Source organism: Daucus carota, chromosome 5 (assembly GCF_001625215.2).
Source record: "Daucus carota subsp. sativus chromosome 5, DH1 v3.0, whole genome shotgun sequence".
NCBI classification, from domain to species: Eukaryota; Viridiplantae; Streptophyta; class Magnoliopsida; order Apiales; family Apiaceae; genus Daucus; species Daucus carota.
Genome location: NC_030385.2, coordinates 30,797,741 through 30,822,282, shown reverse-complemented (window position 1 = coordinate 30,822,282; position 24,542 = coordinate 30,797,741). Strand labels below are relative to the sequence as shown.

General features: G+C 34.5%; 3 protein-coding genes across 4 annotated transcripts; 1 reads left to right on the top strand and 2 right to left on the bottom strand.

The window, feature by feature from the left end:
• Positions 1–690: 690 nt before the first annotated feature.
• On the top strand, positions 691–4,890 carry LOC108223165 (adagio protein 1). The gene is made up of 2 exons (XM_017397283.2): positions 691–1,067; positions 2,832–4,890. The coding sequence occupies exons 1-2, from the start codon at positions 856–858 to the stop codon at positions 4,435–4,437; spliced, it is 1,818 nt and encodes a 605-aa protein (XP_017252772.1). The 5' UTR covers positions 691–855; the 3' UTR covers positions 4,438–4,890.
• A 4,564-nt stretch (positions 4,891–9,454) lies between these two features.
• On the bottom strand, positions 9,455–15,321 carry LOC108223167 (probable receptor-like serine/threonine-protein kinase At5g57670). Its single transcript, XM_017397284.2, has 7 exons — positions 14,893–15,321; positions 14,550–14,804; positions 14,299–14,456; positions 13,949–14,028; positions 13,722–13,857; positions 13,097–13,246; positions 9,455–9,998 (listed from the first exon to the last, which is right to left on the bottom strand). The coding sequence occupies exons 1-7, from the start codon at positions 15,215–15,217 to the stop codon at positions 9,870–9,872; spliced, it is 1,233 nt and encodes a 410-aa protein (XP_017252773.1). The 5' UTR covers positions 15,218–15,321; the 3' UTR covers positions 9,455–9,869.
• Positions 15,322–17,547: 2,226 nt separating this feature from the next.
• Positions 17,548–23,296, bottom strand: LOC108223451 (VIN3-like protein 2). 2 transcript variants are annotated; one of them, XM_017397724.2, is made up of 5 exons: positions 23,067–23,296; positions 22,791–22,854; positions 19,942–20,620; positions 19,127–19,446; positions 17,548–18,882 (listed from the first exon to the last, which is right to left on the bottom strand). In XM_017397724.2, exons 2-5 carry the CDS (start codon positions 22,810–22,812, stop codon positions 17,741–17,743), a joined length of 2,163 nt encoding a protein of 720 aa, XP_017253213.1. In that variant the 5' UTR covers positions 22,813–22,854; positions 23,067–23,296; the 3' UTR covers positions 17,548–17,740. The 2 variants fall into 2 exon arrangements, with proteins under 2 accessions (XP_017253213.1, XP_063949453.1); XM_064093383.1 differs by having other exon boundaries at positions 22,937–23,235.
• Between the last annotated feature and the right edge of the window lie 1,246 nt (positions 23,297–24,542).

Here is a 24,542-nt window from a genome sequence, read left to right as displayed (position 1 = left end):
TTTTGAAATTTTCTTTTTTTGAATTAAAGTTTGGATGTTATATTTTTATTCAGAAAAAGAAAATCTCAAAAATAAGTTACGGAACTATATTATATAAGAGCATTGAAATGCGTGTCGAGCAGTTGAAAAGAAACGTATACAATTAAATGGGACTGAGGGAGTAATAAATAAAATTATAGGTCACGCAAGTTATAAACTCATCTTATTAATACACAAGTATATACTCAAACGAAAACATATGCTATAACATTCTTAAAATGACAAAATAGATCATTAATTATATTTTTGAATAAGTCAGGTGTATTTGAAAATAATATAAATTACATGTGGGCGAAAAATTATGTATCCATAATTATTGAACATTATTTGTAATTTTGCACAATGATGCTTCGCTTGTAATCTGATCCATCAAAATTAAAAATTTATATAAATTATCAGATATAATAGTAAAAGAAATGTATATAAATATCTAAAATTTGTTTTATATTTATTTTATTTTGATAATATTAATTTTAAAGATAAATATACAGTCCAGTAAGTACATTATATTCGATTTTAAAATTATTGAAAAATAATAATATAATAATCAAAAAATTTAAAAAAATAAATTAATAAACTATATAAACTTGGCACCAACTGTAATTTTAATTTATACTCACTAAATTCATTCACAGTATTCCTTGTGCAGTACATACACACCATAGGCGGTGCGAGCATTCCACACGTGGGTTTTATGCTCTTTGTCCTTGTTCATCTTCTTCACCCACTTAAACATAAATAAACAATATTAATTTAATTGCTGTTATACTCCGACTCAAAGCCCTGAGACTGTACTTCTAATCTGATGGGTTGAAGATGGAGCGAGACAGTAATTCTGATGATGACGTGGGCTTTCTGTTGAACGATGGTGGGCCCTTCCCCTTTCCACTCAATAGCTTGTTGGAACCAGCACCTTGTGGCCTTGTTGTTACCGATGCTCTGGAGCCGGATAATCCGATTATATATGTTAATTCCGTGTTTGAAATGGTCACTGGTTATTCAGCTCAAGATGTTCTCGCTCGTAATTGGTTAGTTACTTAGCTATTCTTTCTTAATTCTTGCTGTTTTATTTATGAAATTGTAATTTGTTGCATTCACTTAATATGATTGTAACGTGTTTGTGATTCGAGACGGAACATATGAAAATGCTATATAATTGTGATATAAGTGTAATTTATGTGATGTAGCGGTTAACTGTGATAGGAACTGATTTTTGGGAGGTAGGTAGTGGTACACAATGCTGAAGTTTGTTGCGTTTTCGTAAATATATGAATATGAGTTTTATGTTGACACATTAGAACTAGCTAGTGGTCATAAGTGGGGGAACTTGTTGGAATTATGTCGTTTGGGGTTCGAGGCTATAGTTATTAATTGTAAGTTATAGTGCTTAAATAACTTAGGGTTTGATCTGGCCACTTAGCTGAGTGAAAGCTAGACCCTATCGATGAATAATTGATTGGGTATGAAGGAGACTGCTCTCTTGTTATAATATGGACCAGACCTATTTAGGTCCTTAGCATTGAAGTTTTCACTGTCGCAGCTTCCTCTATTAGGCATCCTTTATTATGTACCAATTTGTGCGTGCTTGGTTCACCTTTCATAGTATCATGCTAATATGCTAGATATTGACAGATTATATAGATGCTTCCACTTTACCTGGTTTGTATTTAGGCCGATATCTTATTTAAAGAGATCAGTAGACTAGGGTCCAAAAACGAAATTTTGGAAAAACGTATGCTTCTAGTACAGGAGTGCCACTCGGCCCCTCCTACCCCACACACCGAGCACTGGGCGGTTTGGCACTCTACGTGGCATGTCCTTGTACTTAGAGGAGGGAGTTCAGCAGAGGCATAGATTTTAAACAGCATACCCTCAATAATAGTATTCAAAAAAGCGAGTATTATGATTGGTAAACACTAAACATTGATGGGAAAAAAATTATCTACTATTTCCATGAAGTTCTCTGGGTGGTGGTTTACTAGGATAGAGTGCACCTGGGTTTTCGTTAGCCCGTCTTTGCTTGAAAAATTAAGCCTAAGCTGAGGCAACTCTCTTCTGCTGTTAATTAGAGGAAATAAAATATTTATAATTAACATGGTCTGTGAAATCCGGTAGAGTCGAACATGGGGTCAAGGCTTTTACTTTTAAAAGTCTAATTTCATGTTTCCTATCAATAAATTCAATATATTTGGTCCAGTTTGCATGAATTTTAGTTCTATTAATTGATATCATCTTAAATAACATCCAATATATATTAAAATGTTTTTGTGCATGCTCTCACCTGTATCTTCGTCTTTCAATATTTGTTTGATCTGCATATTCCCATTACTATCCTTGCTTCTTGCGTTCTGCCGGTCCTTTGTGTTATTTGAAATGTTGTTGGATAACTGTCAGCAAAATAAGAAGGGGCTATAACTCTCTGTTAATTTTCATAGATAATAGTACAAGACTGTGTTACCCTGTTCTGTTCCCGAAGTATTTATTTTCTTATGATGAATAGAGTGGTAAGATCGAGGACCACCTTCTTTCTCATAAAAGGAGCTGCTTAGTAGATAATTATGCGTCTTTCATTAATTGGTAATTTTGATTATGGGATGGGAAGATATGCAAGTACTCCAATGTGATTTTGGTGTATCCTGCAGCTGTGAGTCCAAAATAAACTCTATCTGGCATGCTGTTAATATGGTTCATCATCCCACATACTTATACCATATTACTGTCCTTTTTTTAACTTAATGATACCTGTTGAGACTTGCAATAGCAACTTCATTTTTTCTATGGGAATTCTGCAGTCGTTTTTTGCAATGTAGAGGTCCATATGCGAAAAGAAGGCATCCTCTGGTGGACGCTTCAGTTGTGTCAGAGATGAAAAGATGTCTTGAAGAAGGGATTGAGTTCCAGGGTGAATTGCTGAACTTTAGAAAGGATGGATCCCCAATTATGAATCGATTACGTCTGATTCCTATATATGGAGATGATGAAACCATAACACATATAATTGGGATCCAGTTCTTTAGCGAAGCAAATGTAGACCTGGGCCCACTTAGGTCTTCAATGAAGGAAGCTGCTAGTGCACAAGATCGTTTTCATTTTAGTCTTTCTTCTAATTCTCTAGTTCAAGATCAAAGCAGAAATATTCAAAAAGGCCTTTGTGGGATACTGCACTTGAGTGACGAAGTCTTGTCTCATAATATTCTTTCACGTTTGACCCCAAGAGATATTGCATCTGTTAGTTCCGTCAGCAGGCGACTTTATGAGGTAACAAAAACTGAAGATCTTTGGAGAATGGTCTGTCAAAATGAATGGGGCTGTGAAACAATTAGGGTGATGGAGGCAGTTCCCGGGGATAAAAGACTAGGCTGGGGTAGACTGGCAAAGGAGCTAACCACTCTTGAATCTGCAGCATGGAAGAAATTAACTGTTGGAGGAACGGTTGAACCATCGCGTTGCAACTTCAGTGCATGTGCAGTTGGGAACCGTGTGTTTCTTTTTGGTGGAGAGGGGGTCAACATGCAGCCAATGGATGATACGTTCGTATTAGATTTGAATTGCAACAATCCTGAGTGGCAACATGTTAAAGTGGGATCTTCACCTCCTGGGCGTTGGGGTCACACACTTTCTTGCATGAATGGATCTAATTTAGTTGTTTTTGGAGGTTGTGGACAACAGGGATTACTCAATGATGTCTTTGTTTTGGACTTGGATGCCAAGCATCCAACATGGCGTGAGATCTCTGGTTTGGCTCCTCCCCTTCCAAGGTCTTGGCATAGCTCCTGCATTCTTGATGGGAGCAAATTGATTGTTTCTGGTGGTTGCACAGATTCTGGTGTACTTCTTAGTGACACTTTTCTGCTAGACCTTTCTACTGAGAGGCCAATTTGGAGAGAGATACCAGCAGCATGGACCCCACCTTCTCGACTTGGTCACACTCTCTCTGTTTATGGGGGCAGGAAAATCTTGATGTTTGGTGGTCTTGCCAAGAGTGGCCCCCTGCGGTTTCGTTCAAGTGATGTATATACAATGGATTTGGGTGAAGATGAACCTTGTTGGACAAGTGTGACTGGGAGTGAAATGCCGGGTGCTGGAAATCCAGGAGGATTAGCTCCTCCGCCAAGGCTAGATCATGTAGCTGTTAGCCTCCCTGGTGGCAAGATTCTGATCTTTGGTGGTTCCGTGGCAGGTCTTCATTCAACCTCACTAGTTTATATCCTAGATCTGAAGGAAGAGAAACCTACATGGAGGATATTAGATGTACCTGGCCGCCCTCCAAGATTTGCGTGGGGACATAGTACCTGTGTTGTTGGAGGAACAAGAGCAATAGTCCTTGGAGGTCAAACTGGTGAGGAGTGGATGCTCGGTGATCTTCATGAGTTGTCTTTTGCAGGTTCTCCTGTTTGACTGCATCGAGAAGTATTATGCTGCGATGAAAACAAAATTTTGCTTTTGTGATGATCGCTTAAGAGCAAGAAAGTAATACATTGCATCAATGAGACAGACTAGGATTATGGCTGTGGTGATTACTCTTCTCCGGCATGTGTTCGAATCTGGCCCTGGTTGAGTTCTGACAATATCTGGCTGATGATGTAATTCGGGATGACTTTATGAGATTTTTGCGAGACTGTCTGTGAACCTTTGTAGCTTAGAATGGAGTTGTCTATGTAATGCACTTTCTTGTAGCTTAGGAGTATGGTATCGATGGATGGGGTAGGTATCCTATACCTTCCAAAATGCATGTCATTCTGTCGTTGACGATGATATGGTCTTGTGCTTGAATCTGATGGTTAATTGTTGTAGTAAAAGAATCTGGAATGTCATCAGACATAAATGCAAGATTTTTACTTTAAAGGATAACTTTGTCATATATAATGAAAATATCTATGGCTCCTAATATGCTAGAGCAATTAACTCGACCATAAGCTAGTTACCTTGAGTAGTAAAATTTTGGAGGAATGAAGGTTGATTTTTCAGCTGGAACATGTGTATATATTTATATCTCTGATGCAACTGCAGATGCAGCCTTTTCCTTTCAGTGATGTTTACTAAAGCTGAAGTGGATCAGCTTCGTCAACAATGATTTCCAGATTGATTGCTTATATCACTATTGTCCTTCTACTGGGTGATTGTTGCTAAAGCAAGGGTGAATCATGAGCTTTAACAATATGGCAAGTAATAAACTCCCTTGCAAGTTCTTTTTTTACCATGTAATTTCGACACTCTCTTTACCACTGCACAATTCTGACAATGTGGAGTGAACTATCTGTAGTGTCATTACTATTATTGTGGAATCAACTATCTTTATATGTAATGTGCAGTCAACTATCTCTAGGAGTTGTGAAGGAAGAGAAATCATTTTCTTTCCTTGTATGAAATCAGGACGACATCAATGACAAGAACCTGATACATTGGTATTTATTGATTTACCCCTTTGGTTTTTACAGGTTAAAAATATTTTCCCTTAAAAGCATCTGTTATCTCATCAAATATTCTTCCATTTGGTCAATTGTTGATCGCACATATTGTGATAAAAGGCAAGGTATGCGGTTTTATATTATTGCATACATCGTAGAACGTAGAACAGATTTTAAAGGTTTCAGGTGAAAAAGTAGCACATATAAGGTTTATTGTTTGGCGGGATAAGGTGAAATACTCTTAATCTCAAGATAAAAAGATTATGATTACAGATGAACCGGAGAATTCAAATTTCAAGGTGAATATTTTCTAATTTGTAAGGTTGCTGGAAACTTTATAAATCTGAAGTTTCAGCCTTTTAATGCAGGTTGCAGGGGAATTTGGCAACATAAAAGATACGAATGAGTTGGCAATCTAGCAATCTGCTTGATGTATCTGAAGTCTGAACAGGATGATGAAAGCCAAATTTCTGCAAGTATGTGCAAGGTCATCTGAAAATGGTTTGATGAAGACACATGGCAAGTCTTTTGAATGTGCGTCCAGGTACTGGTTGAATTAGAATCGCATAGCAATAAGAAGATCAGAAAACTATTGTTGTCATTATGAAGAGGCCAAAAATGAAAATTTGAGTTAGGATTAAAGTTCAGACTTTGTAGTCCCCTAGAAGTTGGAATAAGGCAACTGTGGTGAAGTGGCTATGCATAAAGGATATGTTTCTCCAAGTCACGCTGGAGACAATTTAATAATTCATTATACAAATTATTCAAACATTAAAACTTTCGCTTTTAATTTATGGTTAGCTAGTTTATTAGACTTCATTTTGAGTTTACTTATGTATCTCGGTGACATTTTTAATAATATTACCATTGCTACCCGTGGTAGATTTTTACTGCAAAAGCTTGCATCATATGCAGAGGACAAACTTGCTAAATTTTGAATACCACACACCTTTGAATCTAAGCTTAGTGTAGCATGTTACTGTGTTACGATTTATATACACAACTAAGAATAGGCTCCCATCACTTATTCGATAGAGGAATTTATTATTTGCTGGTATTGGAGAGCAGGGAACAAATTAATAAATTATAGCCTCGACAAGCTTCTAGTGATGAAGTATATGCCACTGAATGAGGAAATAATAGGGAACTCTAGAACTAATGCAGGCCTATGACAGGCCATATGGAGGTTAGCTAACATTTCTTATTTCATTGAAGTAATAATAGCTGGGGCTGGGCATATATGGCAGCAGAAGAAAATATAAATTTGCCATGAAATACAGAATCCGACGAGGTAACACAAGTGCAACATCTTACTTGGAAGCCTGGTTTGTCTGGATCAACATGAAAGCTTTGGTCAAAAATGGAGTTACTGGACATGGAAGATAAATTATATGCCTGTCACTGATACAGATATTTCTACAAATTGACGAGTACCAGTTCAGTGCAGGACAAAGAGACAATGGCCAGGTATCGGAATTACAATGGATGTCTGAATTTACAAAATATTGCTCAGTTCTCGTCTCAAAATACAGCCAGTTTGTGACATTAATTTGCCTTGACTTGTCTTATGTTCAAGATTAAGTAAATGTAGTTATATAACTTACACTATCTGAGTTTTAGCAATACACGTGCAAGTGAAATGGATATAATTTTGCCCGCTTTCCTGCATTTGTGTAGAGCTAAGATCATGGAAGTTATGAAATCTATTCAATTCACAGGGTATGAACATATTCAAAAGTTAGATGGCTATGATCTTGGTACTAATTCCTGCAATTACGTAGAGCTAGGATCTCTGAAGTTACAATATCTATTCAACATTATAGGGCATGAACAAATTAAACTTTATTACGTGGCAACAAGAATGTCAATAAGTTACAACAATGAATTATATTAAGTAGATGCATATAATAAGAGAGCGTCTATAGGGTTCCTCCATTGTATATACCCCCTATAAATATCAATATTTAGAAAACTATAATGATTTTGTTGTCAAAAAGGAACACCATGATTGAAAGTTATATACTTATATGGTTATAATAGGGGAATATTCCTGGCCCAGCTTCTGTAGGCCAAATTCTTTAGAGCAAACTATTCTCCAAATACCTTTGTTAATAACTAGCATGCTTAATGGCTCAACATGCATAGCTGTTAAATAGTTGGGCGAAACTTAAACTTAATAGGCTTAAATCTTAATGATTTCATAATATTTTTGTATTAAAAAGAGGTTTATTTAATTCACTTATAGACTTATGGTACATTATAAAGTTGTTAGCTCCTCAATTATGCTACCTGCTAGACGCTAGATCTCTCCCAAACTGCCACGTTTAAATGGCGGTAGACTATATAAAATGCGGCTTCGCCAGTAACCTTAACACCTGTGTATCCAATTATCACCAAATAGGTCATTAAAACATAAATAAAATAAGTCCCCAGATGCAGACCTTAAATTTCAAGTTTCAACTCTACTTGTTAAATTAAATAAGGTGGTGTTTGGTGCATGATAACTACCGACCTAGCTAGTTATAACAATCTCAGGTCTTACCTGTTCTGTTCACCAACTCCCCCTCTTATTTATTTCATTTCATTCTGCTATTCGTATGAATATTGATATAAACTAATATCATAGTACATTTTGGTAAGCATTAACTGTTTGTTATCTTTTAGATCACGGGCCAAACACTGAAAACCCCTCCAACTTCTACGGACGTACGCTGCTAATATGGGAGTCTTCCAAATCGGTATCAGTTCTGCACCAGTACATAGTTTTTTCTGTAAATCTTATACTGATATTGCGTCGAGCCTCGGGGTAACTAATTACTGATGATTGATGATGTGTGCCAGTTAATTTTGAAGTCAACAGCTCATAGATTTGGTCACAGAATCCATGTCGATGAATACTTATAGATAAATATTATGTCGTACTTCGAATTATACACTGGTATGAGTTATTCAGGCATCAAATGTACTTGGGACCTCCAACTAACATGCACTTTATAATACACACTCACACACACATATGAATATGATACTCGACCATTCCTACTGCACCAGCTGTAGTATTCCTATGGGCCATTTTTGGATGAGTCTGCATTGACTTGTAGTAATTTTTAACCACACATGACATGACAACAAGTCTACAACTACTAGGATTATACTCGCAAGTGGTGATAACTGTTTTTGCTACAATTATATCCAGATCAAGAAGCCAATGCCACATATATGTGAATTTCTGTATTGACTTGAGTAGAGTAGAAGTCCACATCGTATGATATCATGCGGACAATTATTAATGTGTTCTCGTACTCTAGTTGCTGACATTGGGATTCAACTTCAACCCGAGTATTATTCTAGGATTACCAATGAGTTCAGAGAAGAGTTTTGTGATCGGGCATTTGTAGGCATGGATTAGAAGCATATGGTGTTGGGTCTTATTAGGCAACTCTGTAAGATATCAGTCAGCACTGTTTGCACTGAGTTTCAAGATCTTCCGCATCTGAGCTATATACACCTTGAGCTAATACCATTTGCTGAGTGCTATCGTCGTAACTGAGTTATCCTGACTCGATACCCGACACCTTATTAAGTCACACCTACTCTGACACAGTTGAGATGGACAATTTCACAGATAAACCTGTACCATAATCTCTAGCAGGGCCATGATTGTTAGTCATTCTCAAGAGAATGGCAGGTCACTTCTTGCCCAAGTCCTGTGAAAAATGATTCTCCATCAGAGCGGCACATTTTGATATATGTGGCCACTAAGAAAAGCTTAAGGAGACAGAGTGGGAGTCTCATTCACTCTTTGTAGGACATATATTTGTTTCACAAAGCCACAAGTTAAGACAGGAGCCTTGTGACAATTATTTTAAAAAAACATTGGTGTTTCAATAATTGATGTCGTGAATTCCCGTACACTCCTTAAGTATTTACGATATGTCTACAAAATAATGCAGCAATTTTGGACTTGTGGTGCTGGCTAGGTGCTTCTTGTCTCATGTACATATATATACTTGTAATTTTTACCCATCTTTTTGAGATTATAAATCTGATACATACATTATAAAGCAATCAATTTCCAACAGGCCAACAAAGCCAGACTACTTATCCTGTAGGATTTCTTTGAGTGAGTTGGAGACTCTGACAAACATGTGTCAATGAGTTGGCAAATATGACTCTTCGAACAATATTATTATATATACACATGATTATTTTAATTTATATGTACATCCAGACAAAGGTAACAATTTGCGGAGTCCGGGATAGTCTAGTGGCAAAAACTCGTCCCCTCCTCCTTTGTCTTGGGTTCGAATCTCATATTCCCTCTTATACTTCAAAATTATGTGAACCTCTCAAAAAGGAAGTAACAATTTGAAATTCTGAGTATATATCCGAGTTCCTGGCTGAATTAAGTCATCATGTAGTTTAGAAATCGCCATCAAATTCGCATTCAAGATCCTCAAAACTCCAAACCTCATCCTCGTCTTCATCTTCTTCTGGATTTTCCCATCTTTCTCTGTCAATTTCTCCCTCCATCAGCAATACCTCCAGAACCTAGCATATCAATACCCCTTATTAATAAGCGAAACCACTTTTCGGTGGAACATCGGTACCAAAGTACCAAAATTCGGTCACTTTCATATTGATTAGGATTTCATAGTCATTATTATATTATTATCAAAAGACTTCTATATTAAATAAAATTTTATTATTAAAGACCTCGATATTTATTAGTACAGTGAAAGATTTCTATATTGATTAGAATTTTATTATTAAAAACTTCAATATTGATTAGGACAATGTTGTATAAATTTTTTATTTAATAACAATAACCATTATACAATTATGAAAAGATTTTCATATTGTTTGGATTTTATACTTATTATTATACATTTTTAGGATTTTATAATTATTATTATACAATTATGAAAAGAATTTTATTGATTCGGATTTTATTATTAGAAATTTCAATATTGGTTAAGATTATTATCCTACTATAAAAAGACTTCCATGGTGTTTAGGATTTTGTAATATAACATTTATCCTATCCGCACAGTTAAATGGCTAACAATTTAACTTAGGAAACAGTTCTATAAAATTCATATCAAAATTTGGCTATCATCATATTATTTTTTATTTAACAATTATTACTATTATCAGAAAACTTCCATATTTGACTGGATTTTGTATTATAACAACTATCTCACTAATAAAAATACATTACCAACAAAATTATTTGTTTTAATTTTTTAAAACTCAAATAATATAATATACGAAACAACTATATAAATCTTTTATCATGCTTTAAAATTCAAATAAATAAGGAGTTCATATTGATATTAATATAATATCCTATCAATAGAATAATAATGTCAACGAAGTTATTCGTTTTAATTTTTAAAACTCATAAAATTTAATTTACGAAATAAATTTATAAAACTTCTATCATATTTCAGAATTAAAATAAACAAGATTCAATATTGATACCAAAGTACCAAAAAACTTGATCAAATATTTTTTAATAATAATAATTATTATCATTTAGTGTTTTTCAGAAAATTACGATAAAGACGAATAAGGCGGTGGTAACACTGACTTGACAAATGGAAACTCAAAAAAATGAAGTCATTGTCCATATTGTAACATATAATAAAAGAACCGAAACTCTAGACATACGTCAAATATTTGTTTTAATTTTTAAAACTTATACAATTTAATTTACGAAACAAATCTATAAAATTTCTATCATATTTCAGAATTAAAATAAACAATATTCAATATTGATACCACAGTACCAAAAAACTTGGTCATATTTTTTTTAATAATAATAATTATTATCCTTCAGTGTTTTTCAGAAGATTGCGATAAAGACGAATAAGGCGGTGGTAACACTGACTTGACAAATAGAAACTCGAAGAAAATGAAGTCATTATCCATATTATAACATATAATAAAAGAACCAAAACTCTAGACATACGTCAAATATTTGATATCAAATTACTTTTGGAAAGTTAATTAATTTTGTCAAACTACAATATCAGTTTATCAAACAACTACAACAACTATTAGATCTACAAAAACTCCAACTAGAATTATATATAATGTTTGCCTATTAAATGAATAAAATAATTATGACTTAAAATTTTGAATTTTTGTTCAAGATTAAAAACACTATAAACGAACTTATATGTGTTGATCTTGAATTATTTTCACAATTTAAAAATCATCAAACAACGTAATAATTTTACTAAAATAAAACATACTGTTAGAGTTAAATTCCATAAAATACGCATTTAAGACGCGGTAAGTACCATTCATAATCTTAAAGACGAATAAGGCGGTGGTAACACTGACTTGACAAATAGAAACTCAAAGAAAATGAAGTCATTATCCATGTTATAACATATAATAAAAGAACCAAAACTCTAGACATATGTCAAAATATTTAATATCAAATTACTTTTGGAAAGTTAATTAATTTTGTCAAACTACAATATTAGTTTATCAAACAACTACAACGACTGTTAGATCTACAAAAACTCCAACAAGGATTATATATAATGTTTGTCTATTAAATGAATAAAATAATTGCGACTTAAAATTTTGAATTTTTGTTCAAAATTAAAGAGGCTCTAAACGAACTTATATATGTTGATCTTGAATATTATTTTCACAATTTAAAAATTATCAAACAACATAACAATTTTACTAAAATAAAACATACTGTTAGAGTTAAGTTCCATAAAGTCTGCATTTAAGCCGCAGTAAGTACCAGTCAAACTCTTTTAGTTTAATCATAAATAATATCTTTCATTATTCAAATTTTATATATATATCTACCATCTTTAAATAGTTTTAAATATATAATTATCAATTAATCATTAACATCTTTCAACATTAACAATCATTATTCAACTTATGAGTTATATTTTAGAGCATATGTAGTGTTTAGTGATTTATAAAATAATTGTTTTATCTTTTAATTGCAACGATTATATTATAGAACATAACCTGCAAATTGCCAGATGTTTACAAATTTTGTAGACTAAAAAAATTAAAATTGAAACGAGTAGATTATTTTTAAATAATTATGGACTCCAATACTCTTATTTTATGGACTCCATTGAACAGGGACCCATATTGTTATGAAATAAATTTAAAGTAGGATCAAATTTTAATATATAGAAAGTTTTATATTAAATAACAAAATCTAAATAGGTATAATAAAAATATGATAATGTAATTAAAAAAAACATTATTATTCCAATAAATAACAAATTTTAAAATTTTATTTAAACCCGTGCTTGGCACGGGCTATCAACTAGTATTAATTAAACCTAATATAAAATTCTGTATATATTTGGTACGTAGAATGTAACATAGGTGGCTAAGCGAAGATAGTTAGATAATCAGTATGGCTTGACCAAAGAACAAAATAAACATATCCTAGTTTCTGTTCTCCTGGGTGAAAATGATAGGTGAATTCTCTACCGACAAACAATTAGAATATGTCAATGATATTGCTTCACTAATACAACTAGTGTAGATCACAATTAGTGAGATCAATAATGAGTGAATTTCGTCGGTAATCGTAGTCCTTGTCAGGCATCTTAAGATAATATACTCAGGTTAGCAATATTCTATACTGGTACCTCACTCATGGTAGGGCGCCAAGTGGAAGATTTGCGTATGCATAGAGATGCCGCGAAGGCTAGCCTGTTGAGCTGGTTGATATTATACTCCCCTTCGAGTCTTGGATCCACCAACATTTGGTTATCCCCTTGGCTCAGGATAGGTTTCGCCTATAATATTACAAGTGACATTAGATAAATAGCATATTTAAAAGCTTGCACCAGGCAGCTATCATACATACAAGAAATGACAATTTCTTGTGTGGGGTTTAGATTTCCCTGATTATTCAATCATTTGATACTTCTCACTTAGCGGGCTAAACATTGGAAATGGAAATCACATGGTGCCTAACCTGTGGCTCCTACTTCAATTATGAGAATTCGAATTTAAAGAGAGGCCTTTAGAAGGTGTTCTAGTAAAGCTAACTAATAATAAACCAAAATTACTTGGTATATCTGTATATCCTATGGAAGTATGGCTGATGAAAGTGAGATTATGCTGATACTGTTTTTTTTAGGAGTAGAAAGACTGTTTTCGTGAATATTGCAACTTTTGAAAAGCCAGCCATTCCCCATACTTTAAGAACTTTTAAACAAGTAGGGATGCAAGGACACTAGTGATGTTGTTTCCAAGTAAAACCATTACCCAGCCATGTAAACTTTGATGAGAGCCATCCACCGGTTTCTTGCCTGAGATAATCTCAAGTAGAAAGACACCGAAAGCAAATACATCAGTCTTCTCATCTACAACCCCGTGCATGAAGTACTCTGGTGCTAAATGCCTGAATAATACACGATTAGCAATGTTAATGGTATACCATTTGGACAAGGTCAACTGATGTCTTGCTTATTACAGAGTAGAGAAACACATACCCGAAGGTCCCTTCAATAGGAACTATAGAATGGTGAGTCCATTGTGATGGAAGCCATTTTGCCAATCCAAAATCAGATATCTGTGATATATCAAGTACAAAAATCATCATTTTCAAATATCAAATAATAGTCTCATGTTAAGAAGACCTTATGAAAACAAACTAGACTTGTTTCGTTTTTTTTGTAACATTCAAATGCATTATATTATAAGAACTCCGGGAGGGGGAATTTGGGAGGAGGCTGAAAATCAAACTTTAGACCTCATCTGGCACTCGGTGCAGTTTTGCGACTGCTGGGCCAGTCATGATTATCAAGACTTAAATTTTTATTACTCAGAGTAAACAAGGTACCTGTGGTTTGAAGTCTGCAGTAACCAAAACATTGGAAGTCTTGATGTCTCTATGAATTATTCTTCTGGGACATACTTTGTGCAAGTAATGAAGGCCTAGGGCAGTTTCGACTCCGATCTTATACCTTGATCTCCAGTCCATTATCGGTAAATTCTCATCTATGAATATTAGAATACAAAATCAGGATCTTACCATATACCTTAGAGAAAAAGAGCTCCTGCGAGTAAAGAAAATTAAAGAAGACCACATACCATGAAGAAGGGAGGCAACAGAACCTCTCGACGAAAACTGGAAAACCAGATATAGTCCATTATCGATACAACAACCTAAAAGTGATAATACATTTGGATGATTAACATGGCCAAGTGTTCCAATCTCTGTCAAGAACTCCTTCTCTTTTCTCTCATCATTTGATATTTTTGATAGCCTCTTTACAGCTATTTCTTGCCCATCATCTAATACTCCTCTGTAAACCTCTGCATACCCTCCTTTTCCAACTAGATTCTCTGTAATCACATTTCCAAAAACAAATATGTTTCAACATAAATAAACAAGAACAATAGCTGAATAAATACAGAGAGGAAGGCGAAAAACCTAAGGTGAAGCCATTGGTTGCACGAAAGACTTCTTCAAAAGAAAAGTTTTTCCAAGTTCTTCTTTGGAAGTTTCCATCATTGTATTCCTCATGATCATTGGAAAAATCGAAGCTTTTAGGCTTGATAGAGAAGAGTTTCTTGAAGCTTGCTGTTCGGCTATATCTTCTAGATTTCGGACTACCAGTACTGCAGAAACTTCCATTGTTTTCTTCCTGATCATTGCATATACTTACTTTTGGCATTCCTTCTTCTTCATTCTCATCGAAGCTTTGATGCTTGATAGAGAAAAGCCTCTTGAAGCTTCCCGTGCGAATGTATCTCATAATTATATTTGGCAACTAAATGCAGAGGACTTGAAGAAGTACACAAATATATCACCCGGGTTTCACTATAAAACTTCTCTCTCTGGTAGGTCTGAAATGTCTATATAGAGGTTGTAAAATAATTAGTACTCCTATTTAATATTTGTTGAAATGGCAATACATGTATAGTTTTCGAAATATACGTGTACGGTTTGCGTCGGGTTAATATTTTAATTTTATTAGTGGTTACGAGCTACTCTGTTAGATTATAGGTAAAATCTGCTTACATTTTTTCATGTGTGGATCCTTACATTATTTAGTGTCAGAGTTAGTAATATTTTGAAAATTTTACATGTTTTTATCTAAAATAAGTGTTTGAGTATCCATACCCATGTCCAAGTGTCGAGTGTCCGACATGAATACTCGAGACAAAAGAAAGAGTCGGGATAACATAAATCATAAGGAAACTCCATATGATCTGGGCTTTAGGTGGTAAATGCTCATGTTGGAAAGAGCCTACTAATCAAGATAACAACAATAGAGAAAAATCAAGCAGATAATATGAAGTTGAGTAGTTTTGTTGGATCAGTTGGGGTAGAAAACAAGAAGAAATGGGTTCAGTGTTTGTTATACACTTATACTTGACCTGTTTAAAGGGCAGAGCCACTTTATTCTCTCCGTCCTTGGTTTGACAGGTATGTACCTTTTCATTTGGAGTCAAAGTTGAAACAGAATAAAGAAAATAACTAGGGTGGTATGTTTCTCCAGAATAGAGCCGTAGCGAATTTTGCACAGTGAGTTTGTTCAGTCTTACAACACACAGTCGAGTCTTTAACATGCGAAATCCATTCTACTTCAGAGTACAATCTACCAAAGATATAAACCAGAGTGCTTTTAGGTGGATTTTTATAAACAAGATCAGGATTCATCGGAATTGTTTGTCTTGTATTTGAGAAAAAAATTGAGATCGAAGAGTAAGGACTTCGGAATAGGATTACGAAATTTGGAGTGAATTTTGAAGTGGTGGTTAAACTTTATCTAAAATTATATTTTTTTTCGCCAGATTTTAAATTTGATGATTTTATATTACTTTTGAATGCATTGATTCATGTGTGAGAACAGTGAGATCAATTGTTCTGCATTTCTTAGAAAATGCAGGACAATTGTTTTGAAAAATTTTCAATTCTTTCGATTTTTGAATGTTGTATTGTTTTACATCGCAGAACAATAGTGTTCTCACGACAAAAACTGTTCTAAAAACTGTTCTCCACTGACCAACGTGACCTTTTGAATACTAAAAAGATGGTTATGTAATCCACTGACGAACGTGACCTTTTGAATACTAAAAAGATGGTTATGTAAAAGCAATCACCAACCATCTCAGACTTCCAAAGTTTTGAACAATGATTATGTAAAGTAATCTTATCATTGTGCTAAAGTAAACTTATCGTTGTGCTAAGCTTACTTTATGAAATTCTATTCTGGAACAATCGGAGCATGTTTTATTAGATTTCTGCTCGACCTCCCTCGTGTATCAAGCTTTTGTGGCAAAACATGTATTCAGTTCATCTCATGTCACACCACCAAAATAACGCACAAATTAAACAAAGGAATGCTCTAATTCATGCTTCTTGTCTCTTGTAGGCCATTCTGTTCAGGAGTTGCTATCAATTTATACAATTCCATAAAATAATTTATACTAATCATTTCTTTATTATACACAACTTACAATCTCTCGGAGAGAGAACGAGAGAGATATCATTAAATCAAAAATTCAAAATTTGTCGAATAAAAGTCGAAAAGCAGTGAATACAGTTGATGTCCTGATAAATTGTATGTGGAGTAGAAAAGTTCAAGTATAGAGAAAGAGGGTCCCCACTCCAGCGAGTTTGATGTCGCGGGTGGAGAGGAGTTAATTGTGCAAGATGATACGGGTTGAATGATGGTGACTCAAAAGCTGAGAAAACGTATGTGAAAAGATGTAAAGAAGAACAGTGTGACAGAGGTTGATTGCTAACCAAATTACTTGTGTTTGCATTCAATTTTTTAGGCAAGTGTTGCCTATATTTACTCTCAACCATCACTCATCTTAGTTTTAATTAATTTTACACTTTTCTTTTTCGCTGTCGACTGCAACACCCAACTGCAGAAACGAATAATGCCCAAAATATCTCCATTTCAAGAACAAAGGGTTAGTACTGTGAGGGAAGTTAATGTGTTTGTATTTGCATTCTCAAGTTATTTATGTTATTCAATATGTTTTAAAATTAGTCTGAATATATTTTCTAAAAACATTGAATTATTTACACGGAATCAAAGCGATGATAATTCCGATTCTAACATAATACAACTCTAGGCAAAATATAACCAGCCCCATAACAGCAATAATTTCATGTATACAGAAATGTCTTGTAATATATGTTTAAGTGCTCGGTTATATGTTTATCATACAGTCATAAAGATGCTAGAACTATTAATTTGAATGTTGATAATTTGAAATTTAAATGGATTAAATTAAATACCAAAGAATCTCTTCTACGTCTGCTAATGAAAAAGCCTGAGACATAAACCGACTGGAGCTGCTGAAGGACGCTTGCTGGAAATAACATCAGTGAAGGAGTCCACGAGCTGCCCTGCAAGAGATGAAGGATCATCGATAAGGGTATCTACAAACACCTTTACCACCTTCACCTGCTCTGGTGTAGCTCGCAGGCTATACCATGTTAAGAACTTCTGCCTGAAGCTTTTTTCAATGTGCCCGTCACACTCCAACCATCTGATCACCTTTACATAATACCCAAACTCTTTGTCATCAGTTTCCTTACATTTGTCATTTTTTCTTTCTGTACTCAATTTCATGATAGAGTTGCCATTCTGTTGGTTGTCTTCCTTCCCAGACCCATTAGCAAGATCCTTGCTAGGTACGGGTCTGATGCTTCTTGCTATCCCCTCCTTAAATTTTTCCATTTTGCATGGAGTATTAGGTAATCCATTCTCTGAACTATGCAATGATGGTGCAAACTCCATGGCACTTTGGATGCGGGTGTTTACCCCGTTTCGAGGGCTTGTCACCTCAGTGTTTGGCCCTTCTGATGAGTGCTTGTCCTCGAGATTCACAAAACTTGGCCTTGAATTAATTTTCCCCGGCACTTGTTCCTCATTCAGCAAAGACACTGGTACTCCCTCGGGACCTCTTTGGTCAGACGTATTGTGGTCCAGCCCCCCATTATCTGATGCATTTGAATTAACGTTATTGCCAGCAGTCTTGGAATAGGGAACATTCCCATTCGTGCAGGATTTAACTTGATGATTACTTTCATCTTCCACTGATGAAGGATTAGAAAGGCTGCTGCAGTTTGTTGTTGGGCTAATACTTCTTTCAATTTCTAACCCCTTTGGATTTGGGACCCCAGCAGCACATGTTTGCATTTGAGCTTCGTATGTTCTCAACTTCTTGTTGTCATCGAAGTAAACAACCTTGAAGAAATAAGTCGTGGCAGGAGATAGACCTGATAATAAAAACCTTGCATTTGGTTCAAACAATGTACAGGTTGGTTCTGCTTGATAGTCCCCTTCATCAACTTTCCGATGCCACAGAGTATAACCAGACATCTTCCCCAGAGGTGGATCTTTATAGTTAATAATTACAGTGACTGAAGAGGTACCAACATCTTCAAATCTGATACCTAAGTCACCAGGTGGGGTTGTATGAACATTTAATTACCATTGACAGACAAAGAGATATACTCTGATAAATTGTCTAGGGCAGACAGCATGATCTAGAAAAGTAGATGCATAACAAAAAAATCCACATAGCCAGAGCACAGAATAACTATCAAAGCAAATATATTTTATACTGCAGATATATCAAAGTTTTATAGTACGTAACATTCAATTTTTTTTGGGGTGTAATTGGGGACAAAAAACTACCTTGAACTGCCAGATTGGATGACATTCTTAAGCCTTTGTCAGAAGGAATCAAGTCCAACAACTCGACAACCGAGGAGCAGAGTCTTTGAATCTCTGGACCCGAAGAAAGTCTATTGACAATACCTCTAGCCATTTTCGCAGGTACACCAGTAAAAGGACCTACATCTGTTTCTAGTTTTTTCATTGCTTCATCCACAATCTCATAAAGCTTCTGATAATGCTTGGTACCAGTAAGAAGCTTGTGGCTTAGTAAAATGCGGTAACATAGAATATCAACCCGCCTAGTGTCTCTCGCTGTTATCATTTGTTTTCTCAAACATCTGCAAATTATCAGTATGTAGTGTCAGCCAGCTCACTGAATTACAAAATTCTCATAGTAGAAACTAAGCACATAATTATGACTATAGATGAGCACCTTTTTTCTTTTATATAGTTCTTTTTCTACACGATAAATTCTATATCCAACAATGCGCACTATCTATTAGATAACTTTTTACAGCGAAAGCAAACTGTCAAGATGTTTGCACACATTAATATCATTTTCTTTTACAAATAATATGCAAATCCATCAGGCAGAAGAATAAACTATTATATACCAAATTGCGTGTGCACACACAAAATATCATTTAGCCAAAAAAATTTGCAAAAGTATTCAAGATAGATAACAGGTAATTGGAAATATATTAAAGCTGAACACGTGTCTTCTTGATTTTTAATTGTTTGAAAATCATCACTGGCTAGGATACCAGATATTTAATTAGAAACACTATCTGCAAAGGAAAAAGTATACATCGAAAAGAGAAATTGAAACTTACCCGAGCAAATCATTCACTTTCCCGCAAGATAAACAATAAAAACTTCCATTAAGTCCTGTTTCTTGCTCATCCTTAGAAATGCCAGATTTTTCATGCTTCAAAGCACATTCGAGATGGCATGACATTCCGCACGATGTATCTTGAAAGGGATGCTCAGAGTTACATGTTAGCCACAAGCTTGGATCCTTGTTGTCATCATACTGATGACAGATACAGCATGAACACCTTCTGCAAAATGCATCTTCACAACTAATTTTAGCCCGGCAAGCTGAATTCTTGCAAAATACAGTTTCAACTAGATCTTCATTAACAGAAATTATGGACAAATTGCTTGTTGTGACTGGTATTTTATTTGGGTGGTCAGTCTTCCTCTGCCTTTTGGCACTTCGTTGACCACTTGAAGCTGAAGGCTCCGGCTCAATGTGATTCAGAGAAGCAATATCATGGGATTTCTTTTCAGAGACAACTTTCAGAAGGTTTTCAATAATTTTTAATTTTGTCAGACTGCTATATTTCCTTTCCTTGCCAATCTCTGCAGAAAGGATCTCCAAAATTTCCTGACGACTCCATGAGCTTAGCAACTCTGAGGCACCATTTGTCCGATTTGACAGTTCATACACTAGTTCCCTCTTTTCTTCTATGCTCAAGTTACTGCATTTGGATGGATCATGCACAAATTCTGGAATCAACGGGACTTAAGTTACATAATTTCATTATGCATCAATGAACAAGTCTGGCATGTTAGAGACAATAACTCTCTTAGCATTTACCTAGATCAAGAAACAATAACAAAAAGGTATACAAACAGAATATTGTACAGGCATTTTCATTTTTTTAAGGATAATTGAAGTGGCGCCTATATATCTCTTTATATGTTGCTATTTATATAACTGAATTCTTTCATCCGACTATAATATTCAAATCCATATTTGTTTGCAATTAGGAAGCAGGGATACTTGTGTTACGAACAAATCCCATGTCCTGATACCCCGACAATCGGATATGAATCCTCACACCAAACACAAGATACTCGTCGAGATTAATGTTAAATAACTAATTACACAGAAGGAAAGTATTTATGTTACTTAGCATACAGAGAAGCATTCATATCTATATTCACTTTTACAATTATATATAACTTAACACGAATTCTTGTGGTTTAGATAAAGTTATTCATTAAATTCATTTGCTTCATTTATAAACATACAAGATCCCTTCCCAAACCAAACATGAATCTTTCGATTACTTAAATTGCTTGTGATTATGATGATTCCCATTTCTATTTTTGAATGTACTGAGCCTATCCTCTATTCTCTCTTCATATTCCCAAAAAACACGATACCAGAAAAAGTAATATTTTAATTTAATTGAAAGGTTTTATCATACAATACACCATATATCTACACGCCATATCCATCTACAGCAATCTCCATATTATCATGTCTGTCAAATCTGTTTATTTACTACGCATAAGCATCTGTACCCTTCTTATGGTTACAAGGACTCCAACCCCTTTATTGTTTATGATTTTACTCACTGTATCACATAAAACCTATAATACTTCCATGAACAAGTTTTGAACCGTTTCTAGTTCCATAAGCTGATTTTTTTATCACACCCTCTCACTACATATTACTATCCTATGTAAAAAAATTAAAAAGTCAATTGAAATTTAGACCATAGTTAACTTAAGGATAACACGCAATAGGAAAGTAGAGAATTATAACTAGAATCCCATATAACAAACATGGTCTAGGAGAATCTTAATTCAAGAAAAGTAGAAAACATAGTAGTAACTGCATCACAATTCAACTACGATGAACTTAGTAGAGTTTTTGTTCTACTTAATGCTTCATCAGACAAACTTTGCTACCTCATTCTGTTATTGACCAAACCAGTATCATTCATTTCATAAAACATAGTCATCTCAGAGTGCAGGATCACTTCATTTTCAAAACAACAACAGTTTCACAAACCAGTTCAACGATTGATTTTGCTTGTGAAGTTTATACATTTAACTGCGGAGATTGCAAACTTAATGTGTACAAGCAACCACTGGAGGGGACAGATGAATGATAGACTTGAAATGCTGAGGACATCCAACATTATCAGACAGAGCCAACTTAATGAAGATCAGTTCATAAAAGTAGGCCAGCTGTCGTATATCAAAATATATCTCCCCTAATACTGGCTCATTTCTTACCAAGGCCCAAGGGGTTACCAATTAATCACTGCATTAGGTGAGAGCTGCTTTAAAAGTCAACAAGACTATTCTATAATAACATAAGAGTAGAAACACAGAAACGCAACCTTAATCATCAATAATACATGCTTAATCATACACTCAACTAGCATCCTATTAGATCATATAGTAACGACAGCTGATCGTTCCCATCAAGTCAATCAACAGATTAGTTCATGACACCAATTGAACCCCATTGATAACTAAGATATAAATCAAACAAAACAAAAGGAAGGTAGCAGCTCAAAATCTATCAACACAAACACATTAGACATACACTCCCAGAAGCAAGACATTGTCAAAACAATAAAAGAAACACAGGTAACGGGCTCGAAGCTAATTAGTATTTGCAGGCCAAGATCATCTGTGTCATAACATGACCCATATAAATACACATGATCCAAATCTCATAATTTTAAGTTAACATCTAAAAAGTCAACAGATCTATCACAAAGCTGCAACCCATCATCAAGAATCAGTCACAGAACACTGAAATCAAATAAAAATACCATCTTGAAGCTACCATCAAAACCTTGTAATGAGCATACACATATCAAGATAATAACAAGCCGGAAATAGAATGAAATTAAAAGGGTCAAACACTAACCCTCAATAGAAGCAGAATCCATCGACACAAATACTAATCAATTAGCTACTCTGCTAGTCTTTCACTGCATTACCAAAAAGAAATCACGGTTATACACCCACTAAAATGCAAAGATATTCACATAATAAATCTGGGAATAAACATACATGAAACACGAAAAAGATGGGCAAGAAAGGAATCAGAAAATAAATAAATATATGTAATAAAAAAGCATATAGTATATTTTGTTAATTAAGATTCCATGAATAAAAACTGAGCTTTCGCCTATTGAGGGACCTGAAGCAACAAAGAGGGAGACTCTGATGATTCTCTCTAATTCTCACTTTCGAGAGAGGGAGAGAGATTATAGAGAGAAAATTTATGGGGAAGATAAAAGAAAAAAATAGTCCATAGATGATAATATGAATATAAAAGATGATGTATTGATACAACAATATATGTATGTATGATACAATTGTGATAATAAAATTATGAGGGGCAAAAGCGGTTGCATGTCGTCTTAAATTTGTTTGTTTTTCTGCCCACTCATATGCTATACATACATAGCACAAACTCTCACACATTTATTTATCGTGTCATCGACCATCTATCCGTTTTATGCACATTTATTTGTGCATGGACTTTTTACCATTTTTTCACCGCTCCATTTTTTACGAGTCCGGATCTTCTGTCTGTCTCCTCTATGTGTCTCCTTCTATATCCCATCTTTTTTATTGATCAGTTTTGTATATCCATTGGTCAGTTTTTTACCTTGAGCACGTGATATATAGTTTCTCTTTAATTTTTTCTCGGATAGTCTTTTACTGTTAAACTTTTTCAAATCTAAATAAGATTCTTAGAATTATTAAAATATTTTTTATATAGTACATAATCAACCAAATTCTTTTATATGACATAAATATAATATTAAAAAGTAATTTATACTATTATATTTTCTATATTAAATAATTAATTAATTTTTTGAAAACATATTTTTAATATGATTAAATTAGAAAGCAAAAATATACTTTATTTATGACTAAAATTATATCAAAATATTGAAATGTTTTCTTATATAATATTTAATCTACTAAAACTAAATTCTATATAATGAATTTTTTTGTAAAGCAAATTTATTGGTATAGAAAGAAATTCACCAATACATTTTTTAGAGAAGCAACTAATACAAATTTTTTTGATAAAATATAAAATGTACATCATAGAGCTAATATTTTATGCAACAAACAACATGACTGAGAATATAAAAAATGATGTATAAAAAGTATAGCAAAAAAGAGATAGAGGATCACGTGGCACTACTAGAAAAGCGGGCATTTCCGACCAAAATTTCCGACCGACCAAAGTGGTCGGAAAAAAAACTGTCATTTCCGACCGACTTACCCACCAAACGCGATCGGTCGTAAAAAATGGCGTCATTTACGACCGCCATTACCGACCGCACCAAATCGGTCGGTTATAATGGGCGTGGGTCCCGCTCACCAACGTTCTTCAGCTGACATGGACGCCACGTCGGTAAAACTGACCGACACATTTCCGACCGCCTGTGGTCATTTCCGACCACCTTGACTGGTTTAAAATAATTGGTCAGCTTTTAACTTGTTGTCGCCTTGTGATTGGCTGAGTGGGGACGAGGTGGAGCCCAGCTTATTTCCGACCGATTTTGGCAGTCGGAAATGGCCTTCTTCGTTTCCGACCGAATTAAAACTCGGACGGTCGGTTTTGACTTCTTAGAAAAACAATAAATTTTATTCG

Coding starts and splice junctions, on each gene's coding strand:
- LOC108223165 (XM_017397283.2), top strand. CDS start 856: ATGGAGCGAGACAGTAATTCTGATGATGACGTGGGCTTTCTGTTGAAC. Junction 1,068..2,831: donor GATGTTCTCGCTCGTAATTG/GTTAGTTACTTA, acceptor GGAATTCTGCAG/TCGTTTTTTGCAATGTAGAG.
- LOC108223451 (XM_017397724.2), bottom strand. CDS start 22,812: ATGGATTCTGCTTCTATTGAGG. Junction 19,447..19,941: donor AAAGTGAATGATTTGCTCGG/GTAAGTTTCAAT, acceptor GATAATTTGCAG/ATGTTTGAGAAAACAAATGA. Junction 18,883..19,126: donor ATCCAATCTGGCAGTTCAAG/GTAGTTTTTTGT, acceptor CTGGTGACTTAG/GTATCAGATTTGAAGATGTT.
- LOC108223167 (XM_017397284.2), bottom strand. CDS start 15,217: ATGAGATACATTCGCACGGGAAGCTTCAAGAGGCTTTTCTCTATCAAG. Junction 14,457..14,549: donor TGTTGCCTCCCTTCTTCATG/GTATGTGGTCTT, acceptor TAATATTCATAG/ATGAGAATTTACCGATAATG. Junction 13,247..13,721: donor ATCAAAGTTTACATGGCTGG/GTAATGGTTTTA, acceptor GTAATATTATAG/GCGAAACCTATCCTGAGCCA.